At 47.6% G+C, this 10,527-nt stretch overlaps 1 protein-coding gene across 16 annotated transcripts in view; it reads left to right on the top strand.

Annotated features, from left to right (window-relative positions):
• The window catches only part of MICAL2 (microtubule associated monooxygenase, calponin and LIM domain containing 2), a 249,417-nt gene that overhangs the window by 91,743 nt on the left and 147,147 nt on the right, over nt 1-10,527 (top strand). For all 16 annotated transcript variants that reach the window (XM_058446993.1, XM_058446991.1, XM_058446992.1 and 13 more), the window contains one exon: nt 7,609-7,816. In XM_058446993.1, coding sequence (XP_058302976.1) covers nt 7,609-7,816 — 208 coding nt within the window. The remainder of the gene's footprint in view (nt 1-7,608; nt 7,817-10,527) is intronic.

Genomic DNA, 10,527 nt, shown 5'->3' with positions numbered 1-10,527 from the left:
AGGAAGGAAGGAAGGAAGGAAGGAAGGAAGGAAGGAAGGAAGGAAGGGGAAAGAAAGAAGGCTCTTTTCTGTCTTCTTACCATCTATGTTATTGCTCTGGAACCAATTGTCCTAAAGTAGCACCTCCATCCTATTCCAAGCTCATAAAATCCAAAGGGGGGGAATAAAGTCCAAACTCTTCAGTCTGCCATCCGAGACCCTCCACGATCTAGCTCTTTCTTTCTCTTTCTCTCTTTCTTTCTCTACTCTCCTGGTTTAACCTTCCCCACCAACCCCTGACCCTCACTTCACTGGCCACTGCCCTGCAAACCACCTCCCTCTTTCTCAGCGTGCCATTTGTTTTCTTTCTCCAAATCTTCAGCCTCGATTCTCCATTCATGGTCTGTTTCCTGGAGGGATCCTTTCTTGACTGAAGTCACTAATCTGTTTCTTCTCTAAATTCCTAAAGTAGTCAGAGGTAATACCAAACAATCTAGCATTCATTGTATCTGTTTTTCTTCTTCTCCAGTTCCCAGCCAGCCAATTTCCTGAGGTTTGGGAACATGAGCCTGTAATCCCCAGAGCCATCTCACCAGTGCTTTACATATCTTAGATGCTCTGCCACATAACACTCATGGAAACCTGGAAGGATTAATATAGGATTGGGATTTTGAGTATGGGATCAGAGGCTAGGTTCTTCCCCTGCTTCTATTACCATGGCCAAGTCATTTAACCTTCCTGAGCTCCAGTTTTCCTATCTGCAAATGGCTATAAACATGCCTAATTCAGGGCGATTGTAAGAATGATGCAGGATGCATTTCTTATAATGTGCTTAGCACACTTCATGTACATTATAAGCAGGCAATAAGCGGTAGCTTTGTTTTCATTATTGCTATTATTAATAGTATTATTATTCTTGGTCTTCCCAATAGAGATGAACAGGCATTAACAAAGATGGGACTGCATTGGCCTGTTCACTCCATACTTTCAGATCTCAAGTGAGGTGTTCGACTCTGCTGCTGGCAGGGGTACAGGGGTGGCCCTCACACCCTGACTTCAGCGAACCTGTGTGTTAAATGGGGAGATGCCATGAGACCCAACCAGTACCCAGAGAGGTACAAGCCTTGAGGATTGTGCTTATAACTTCTAAACTAGGCAGCAGTGTGAACGAACTTCTGAGGCCAAGAGGCAGAATGTCTGCAAATAAAACTGTCCCTGAAAATCCAGACCCTGCAGCTACTGGTTACAGTTGGTCATGGAGGAGGAGAGCACTGGCTCAGGATGGAAGGGAAGAACAGAGAGAAACGGAATGTTTCTCAGAGGAATTAGTTTTTTTAGGGAACGTACAAAGCATAGGATACCTTTTTCCATTTTATTTCTGGAATTTCTAAGATTGATAAGTGGTGTGTAATTGTTACTTAGGAATAACTGGATACAGAAGAGAGTCTGGAGATGTCAGGGCCATGTCAAGTCAGATGAGCTGTAACTCCTTGCCCAGAGCAGCACTTGAAGTTCCCCTGGGGAGCCCCTACTAGCCAACCCCCTCTCAGAGATTCCTCCACAGCTAGAACCTCAGGTGATTTTGAGCACGTACCCTGGAATCAGAGGTTAGGTTTTCACCCTGGTTCTGTTACCATGGCTATGTCATTTAACCTTCCTGAGCTCCAGTTTCCTATGTGCCAAATGATGATGAATATGCCTAATTCAGGGTTATTGTAAGAATCAAGTGAGATGCATTTCTTAAAACATGCTTAGCACAGTTCTTGAACATTATAAGCAGGCAGTAAGCGTTAACCCCATCTCTCATGAGTAAGCCCCCGCACTGCCCTGCAGGGGTGAGGCTGTGCAGCCAGGCCCCTACTGCAAGCCCTCCCCCAACACACACATTCTGGCAGGTGGGTGACACCTTGAATTTGAAAACTCTCCATCCTGCGATTCTGAATCAAGCTGTTCTTATTCACGGTAAACCAGTAACAGCCAGGGGCTTCCTGCCTGGATTCAGATAAGTGGCTGGTCCTGAGAGCCAGGGAGGCTGCACAGCCATACCAGGAAGTATGGTGGCACGTCCCTGGCACCAGTGCACTGCCCCGGGGAGCTGGCCTGCAGGTCAGTGTGCTGGGAGGACTGCGGCTACCAGCGAGACAGCACCATGCATGACTTCCCCCATGCCCAGCTTGCTGCCAGGGCCACCCTCACCAAAGGAGGCTTGCACTGTCCAAGCCCAAACTCCCACTGTGGTGGCACCTGCCAGTGTGACTTGCACAGGCTCAAGCTCTGTCCAGCCTATGATTTCCCACCCTGTGGAAGCACATGAAGCTCAGGCTGGGCATGGCTTGCTCGTTCCATGCAGAGCCCCTGTGAACCCAGCCTGAACCCCAGCTCCTTTCAGGAGGCCACAGTGTGCTCAATGCAGGGAAGGAGCCAAGTCCTCTCTCTTCATCCTGACCTCACCACTGAGGTCGGCCTTCATTGTCAGTCAAGCCGGTAAGAGCAGAGACTTTAGATCAGTACTACCTGGGTTACAATCCAGATCTGACCACTTATTTGTTATGTGACTTTAAAGACATTTCTTACCCTCTTTACTCAAAAAGTGAGTTAATAAGGGTGCCTGGAGCAAGTTGCTTAACTTTTCAGTGCCTTAGTTACCTCACTTATAAAGTGGGGATGATAATAACACCTTCACAGGGTAGTTGCAAGGATGAAATACACAAAGCAAATAGGACAGTGCCTGGCAAATAGAATGTGCCAGGCACCGTGCAGTCAGGTCTCACAACCGTCCTTTCTAGGTGAGGTGCAGGGTGGGTAAGTGGGCTAAAGAATGCCACACCCCGGTCAAGTGCCAGCTTCTGCACTCCACCTCGCTGCAGTGTTTGCACACACAGCTCTCAAGGAACACAAGGGCGGGATTCAGAAGCGGAAATGAAGCCTGCAGACTGCTAACCCCTGGCTTAGCCCTTGGTCCCCTCGGCATCTCCCTCTGGGGACTGAATCTCTTATGCATTCCTGGCACAGCCCCAGCACACTTGCCCACTTGTGGGCTGGCGAGAGGGGCGGCTGGAAGATGCACCATGTCGAGAAGTGGGTTGTGTTTGCAGGTTCCCCTGGGGAGGAGCAGAAGTCACACATGAGCTGGGGCCGCCCAGTCCTTGTGTCCTGACTGTGGGCTAGGTGGTCACCATACCCCCATCCTGACCCTTGATAAAGAGCTGATTTTTCCATGTGGTGTTTGTCTCTCCTCTGTGCTAACATGGAGGCCTGAACACCACCAAGCTTATCTATACAATGGATTTCCTGCAGGTGTTGGCTCTGCCCTTCTCCCCACTGGGTAATAATTTATGTCACCTGAGCACCCAGATATGCTGACATCCATGATGCTGGTGGCCCTGGCAGACCCCGGCTCCGCGAGTCTGGGTGGGAATCTGCAAATGTGAACCCCCAACTGGTGTGAACTGAAACATCCCAGTTGTGAATGGAGTGCCAGAACTGGGTGGGTGAAGAGGGTGTGGAGAGTTCATCAGCTGTCAATTGAGGCCTCCTAGGTAGCAGGCCTGGTACTGGGCTCTGAGCACACAGAAATACGGAGGACAGGGGCAGCCTTAGAGGAACCCTCGGACTGGCTGTGGGTTAGACACAGACAATATGACCCGCAGAGGTGGTTCTGGGGAAGCAGAAAGGACACAGCTCATGGGAGCACGGGCAGGAGCATATAATCTCATTGAGTTTTAATGAAAAGCTTTCCTTCCTTGGACATAAGGCCTAGCTGGGTCTGAGGAAAGAGCTCCTTCGGGTTGAGTTATCACAACCCTTTGCATCTGTGGTCTGTTTGGACCACATCCAGCATCCACAGCATCTACAGTGGGCATGCTGGGGAAGTCCTCGTCTCTCCCACTCCTCTGCCTGGGCATGTGGCTGCCATGGTATTTGGCCTGTTGTCAGAACACTGAGTTCCCATATTAATCACAACAAGTGCGTTCAGAGAAGACCTGACCTGGCCCCTGCCAACAAGCCGTCTCTCTGGCCTTGATAACATCTGTACCGAATTTTCTCCCTTTATATAATTAGGCCCGTTGGTATTTGCTTTGACTTTAGATTACGGTATGACTGGCATCTCTGAAATTTCAGGCCTGAAATATGTACTGGGGCCCAGGATGGTGGGAAAACCGAGCTTTTGCCAATGGGATTTTAGGTTTAGCCAAGAGAATCAGAAACTGTACACCAGCTACTGTTTGCCCGCAAAATGCATGGCAGCTCCCTGACTGGTGGGAAAGGGGTCTCCTGCCTTGTCCAGGGAGCAGTGCTGGGTCGGGCCTGGTGGACAGAAGGATACAGGGGGCTCCCCTCCTTTTTTCGTGCCCCTCTTCACCCCACATCCTTCTACCCCTGCTCCAAAACAGGAAAAGATGTACTAACTGCAAAGAAATGCAGTGAATCCAGACTTAACCCCAAAGCAAACCTCACCAGTGTCAGGGCTTGGAGTCCTGCTTTGAAATGACTGTCATTGTCTGGCTATGTCCAAGCCAAGGAGCTGTTTGTGGAGTGAGATAAAGAGTAGTGCTGGGCTTGGAAAGTGGGGCTTGGTTCTTTCCCGGTGGCTCTGTCCAGAGAGGAAGCACGTGGGCTTGCACGCCCACTCACTCCCTGAAGTCTCGAGCTGGATCTCAGTGGTGACTTCATTTCCCCTAATTAGGTGTCTACAAACTCTCTGGAAGGTTCCAACCAGTAAGCCACACTGATTGTGGTGTGGGAGCTCCTGATATGCTTGTTTGCACTCTCCCTTTGGGACCCTGCAGGCCCAGCTGAGTGATAACTGGATGATGGAACATTTGCTAGAGGAAGGGGAATGTGTTTTTTTAAGATAAGGTTTGATCCCAAGCAGAAGGGCAGTTACCAGATGCCTCTGCAATGTCAAGCAGTGAGGAGTGGGTGCAGATTCCCTTGCCTGTCACCTTGCTGGGGGTAGTCAGATCCCCCAGGCAAACTCCTGCCTTAGGAAAGAGTTTCTTCTGATTCTTTCAGCCAGAGTATTGCCATTTTCCTCTGGTTTTAGACAGTATTGATGCTCCTCATAAGATTTTCTGTGAATGAAAAGGCTTTTGCCCAATATACTATCCTAGGTCATTGTGGGGAAGGATCCTTGTCTTTTTCAGCATGCAGTGTCCGTTGAGGACCGAGCCTGGGACTCGTACAGAATCCTGTTTTGTCACTTCTGCCCACACGTCCCAAATGCCAACAGGACCAAGGCCATAAAATACGCCTTTGGCACTTAAGACTCTCACCGGTCGGGCACGGTGGCTCACACCTGTAATCCCAGCACTTTGGGAGGCCAAGGCAGGTGGATCACCTGAGGTTGGGAGTTCAAGACCAGCCTGACCAACATAGAAAAACCCCATCTCTACTAAAAATACAAAAAAATTACCCAGGCATGGTGGCACATGCCTGAAATCCCAGCTACTCAGGAGGCTGAGGCAGGAGAAGCACTTGAACCCAGGAGGCAGAGGTTGCGATGAGCCAAAATCACGCCATTGCACTCCAGCCTGGGCAACAAGAGTGAAACTGAATCTCAAAAAAGAAAAAAAAAAAGAAGAAGACTTTTACCATTTGGCTGCAGACTAACTCTCATCTCTTTTCTCTCCTTCCCATCTCTTCTCCCAAAGTATCCTTCTCTCCATCCTTGAGCTTCTTTCTCTTTCTCTCTGAAAGGGCAGTTACCTCTGCTGAAATGTTCTTTTTTCTTTTTTATTCCTGGCAAACCAGAAGCAGTCCAGCATGGTGGGCTCTGGAATAGGACTACCTGGGTTTAAATCCCAGCTCTCCCCCTTTCAATCTGTAAAAGCATGAGCCAATTAAGCAGCTGCTTTGTGCCTCAATTTCCCCATCTGTGAAAGGGGCACCATAATAGTTCCTTAGATTTGTTGTGAGGATTAAGAGCTAAAACACAGAAAGCACTTGAAACCGCTCAACCCACAGTAAGTGTTCAACAAATGTAGGCTAAAGTAATAATTTTAAAGACTCTCCTCTGTGAAAATCTTTTCCAACCTACCAGGCAGGATTAGCTTTTCCGTCTGGGCTCCAGAAAAAAACCAGCCGCAAGAGCTTCTAGTTATTTATTTTATAAGTTAGGTATTTTACCCCTAGCCTGAGAATTCCTAGAAGACAGGGCCTAGGTCTCGGCAATAAGAATGACAACATTTACACCAGTACATGCCAAGCTCTGTACCGTGTTTTTTTCTCATGCACTTTTTAAAATTATCACCATTATCTAATTCCAGAACCTCCCAAAAATATACCCTGTATCCATTAGCGGTCATTCCCCAGTTCTCCCTCCCCCATTTCCTGGCAATCACTGATCCACTTTTCTCTCATGGATTTGCCTATTCTGGACATTTCATATAAATAAAATATAATATGTGTCCTTTTGTATCTAGTTTCTCTCACTTAGCACGGTGTTTTTAAGGTTCATTCATGTATTAGAATTTCTTTCCTTTTCATGGCCGAATAATATTCCATTGTATGGATGTACCACATTTGGTTTCTTCATCAGTGGTGGCCATTTAGGTTGCTTTTACTTTGGGGCTATTGTGAACGATGCTGCCATGAACATTCACATACAGGTTTTTGTGTGAACACATTTTCATTTCTGTTGGGTATATATATCTAGGAGTGGAATTGCTGGCTCCTATGCTTTAAACCTCTATGTTTAACTTTTGGAGGAATGGCCACACTGTTTTCATGTATCTGCACCAATTTATTTTCCCACCAGCAATGTATGAGGGTTTCATTTTTTTCCATATCCTCACCACACTTGCTGTTCTCTTTTTTATCACAGCCGTCCTAGTGGATGTGAAGTGATTTCTCCCTGTGGCTTTAATTTGCATTTCCCTGAAGGCAAATGGGGTTGAGCATCTTTTCATGTACTTAGTGACCATTTGTATAACTTCTTTGAAGAAAGGTCTACTAAAATCTCTTTGCCCAGTCTTTAGTGGGGCTATTTGTATTTTTATTATTGAGTTGTGAACATCCTTTATATGTTTTGGATACAGGTCCCATATCAGATATATGATTTGCAACTATTTTCTCCCTTCTGTGTGGTTGTCTTTTCACTTTCTTGATGGTTGTCTTGGAAGCACCAAGTTTTAATTTTGAAGTCTCATTTATTAATTTTTTCTTTAGTTGTTTGTGCTTTTCCTGTTATATCTAAGATACTATTACCTAATTCAAGACCACAAAGATGTACTATATGCTTTTTAAAAGTGATCTTATTTACAATAACCTTATGAGGAGAGTAGTAGACCCACACAGATAAGGAAACTAAGTGGTCAAATGCTGGAGCTGGGACTTAACCCCAGTTCACTTTGACTCTGAAGTTCATGTGCATCTTACTGTGCCTCCTCGCCAAGTCCCTTTACCTCTGCACTCCTCACAGGGCTTGGCGCAGTGGCTGGTGCGTGGTAGGCCCACAGGTAAGGTACACTGGGTGGATGAATGACAGGCCCTAACAGGTACACAGCTTGCACTTGCTGGTTGGTTCAGGAAGAGTGGGATTTGCGCCTCAGTTTTCCTGCTGACTGGGGGTTCATGTCTGTGATGCTAGAGGTTACCAAGAGTCTCTCTCCTGTCTCACCTCTGCAGTGTCTCATAGTTGGGGGAGGACCCTGTGGCTTGCGCACTGCCATTGAACTTGCCTACCTGGGAGCCAAAGTGGTCGTGGTGGAGAAGAGGGACACCTTCTCCCGGAACAACGTGCTACACCTCTGGCCTTTCACCATCCATGACCTTCGGGGCCTGGGAGCCAAGAAGTTCTATGGGAAGTTCTGTGCTGGCTCCATCGACCATATCAGTGAGTGGAGTCTATGGTGATACCCCATGAAGGGAGGGGACTGACCCTGGGTGGGACATATCTCTCCAGGTCTAGGAGTCCCCAGCTTATTCCATCTTAGTCCCTGGGGGCACCATATATCAGACTAACAGACCTCTAGTAAAAGGCCTGCTTTGTGCCTTGTTCTGGGCCCTGGGTTATCCCGCAGTGGACTGTAAGCACCGTGAGGTCAGGGACTGCAGCATGCCTTAATCACCAGACTATCTCCAGGACATGAAAGAGTGCTTGACTCATAGCAGATGCTTGATAAACATCTGTTGGATGAATGAGTGAGACAGAGAAACAGAGGCAGAGGTAAATAGCATAGTCTGCACCCTGACGAAGCACATTGAGATTTTGTTGGTGGTAATGTGCTTTAATAGGGTTAGTCACACTTGCTAAAGGAAGTTGGAGGAAGGGGCCACACAAAACCATTAATGGGCCAGATAGTCAAGACCTTCCATACAAAGAAGTTTGGACATTGTGCTGGTGTTGCTGGGGAGCCATGGCAGGTTTTAGAGCAGAGGAAAGAAACAACTGGATCCTTGTTTCCTGATGGATCTCATACCAAAGTTTTAAAAATCTGAGCTTTAAAAAGAGAGAGAACATCATGATGGGACTTCAGCCAGAATAGAAAGGAAAATAGAGAATGTGGACTTCAGGTACTGGGCATCCCTGAATGCTTATATAAGGAGAGATGAGTGCTGAGGCCCTTCTGCTCTGATGTTCCTCAAGCCTGGAGCTCTCTGGGCTAGGTCTGTGCAGACAGGTTTTGGGAAAGGCAGCCTTCCTTCCTGCAGCTTTGCAGTGGGGAGGTCTTTAGCTGTTTTATATGCAGTTGACACTTGAACAACACAGGTTTGAACTGCAAGGGTCCACTTATACATGGGTTTTTTCAACCAAACTCCTGCAGGATGTAAAACCCACCTATATAGAAAGCCGACTTTTTGTATACTTGAATTCCACAGGGCCAACTGTAGGACTTAAGTATGCATGGATTTTGGTATACTCAGGGGTTCTGGAACCAATCTCTGGCATATACTCAGGGATGATTGTATAGCAATAGTGACCCATGAAAGGGAGGTTAACACTATGGGGAAAGCTCAAGAGTTTGAACAGATTTGGGTCCAAAATATGTCTCTTCCATTTTTGTCTGGCTTGGGGCAAATCCCTTACCCTCTTCAAGCCTCAGTTTTATCTCCTGTAAAGTGTGATTAATTTCTGTCTCCTAGAATTGCTGAGAAGATTAAATGAGGTCAAGTTTGTAATGTGCTTAGCACTATGCCTAGCACATAGTAAGTGCTCAGGAAAACACTTTGCATCCCATGCTGTACAGTGAGCAAGAAGCAGCCATCGTCCCCAGACTTCAGAATCCAGAGCTGCTTTCTCTGTAGGGGTGGGTGGGAGGAGGAACCTGAGAGCCATGTTCTTATGAGGACAAGAATTGATGGGAAAAAGAATGAGGCTTGGGTGGGAACAACTGGAGAGAATTATCAGTCACATAGGGTATAATTTATTCAGACACAGGAGAATTTACCAGCTGTGCCCCCAGAGTTTATTCCCACTTTGAGATGAGAAAATTCCAGGAGTCCAGTGGAAATTTGGATTTTACTCAGAAAGCTGCAGTGTCAGCTTTCAAGATGTGCTCTCCCACCCATGGAAGAATGTACGTCGGTTACCAATTTAGAACCACTGTATTGAGCACCACTTTCTCATCAAGTTCTCTTGGGGGGCAGAGCCAGGTACCAGCATGCCTTGTGGGGCACTGGGCTGGTTGGGCTGGCTTCCTGGCCAAGAGCCCTTCTCTGCCGTCATTGATGGGGCTTTCATTTAACCCCTAGTCCTTGGAAATCCTGCAGCGTGCCATAGTGCCGGTGGGACTCTAGAAATAACATTGAGACAGACAGAATGATCATTGTCAAGGGTAGCTCCAGTACTTGTGAGAAAGGAGGCAAGGAGAATTTATTGAGCGCCTACTGTGTGCTGGAACCAGACTGAGTAGGAACCTCAGGACTATAAGGAGAGGCCAGGCCTCCCCTGGCAGGGTGGTTCCTGGCAGGAGGTGGATTGGGCTCTTTAAGCTGATTGGCTTTGGATCACCCCAGCCACATCTCTAGCCCCAGCTGCATCATCACACTCAGCACTGCTCAGCAGTTCTCCATGTCTGTGTTAACATCCTCCTCCAGTTCCCACTGTGGCCATTCCAAACCTCCAGCACGGTGACCTCATTCCTAGCAGATGGCCTCCCTCCTGTGCTCCTGGTCTAGACCCGCTTTTCTCCCCTGCTGCCCCAGCACCCATTCCTTCCTCATGTCTCATGCCAGGTCACAGCTGGTGCCTCCTTTCCAATTCCAGTCCCTCTGGCTTCCTTCCTTCGTTTCTACCTTCCCCGTCAATGAGTCTTCCTGCTCCTCCCCTCATGCCAGCCCTCCGGCCCTGTTGTTGCCCTGCCACCTTTCCTTGCCATAAGACATTTATTCTAGAAAGAAGGGTGTAGACTTGGTCCATAATTTCCATTCAAACCTTCTAATGTCGCATTCTGCTGTCTTCCCCACCTGTGTGCTAAAGAGATTTTCACCAGCGTCTCCAAAAGCTCCCAAACCCCCAAGTTCATTGGCCTCTTGTCACCTTCACAGTCCTTCATCTCTGTGGGATTTGATATTCTTGGTCCTTCCTCTCTTGGCTTCCAGGAA

Source organism: Hylobates moloch, unplaced genomic scaffold, assembly GCF_009828535.3.
Source record: "Hylobates moloch isolate HMO894 unplaced genomic scaffold, HMol_V3 SCAFFOLD_11, whole genome shotgun sequence".
Taxonomy (NCBI): domain Eukaryota; kingdom Metazoa; phylum Chordata; class Mammalia; order Primates; family Hylobatidae; genus Hylobates; species Hylobates moloch.
This window is presented reverse-complemented; position numbering and strand designations above follow the sequence as displayed.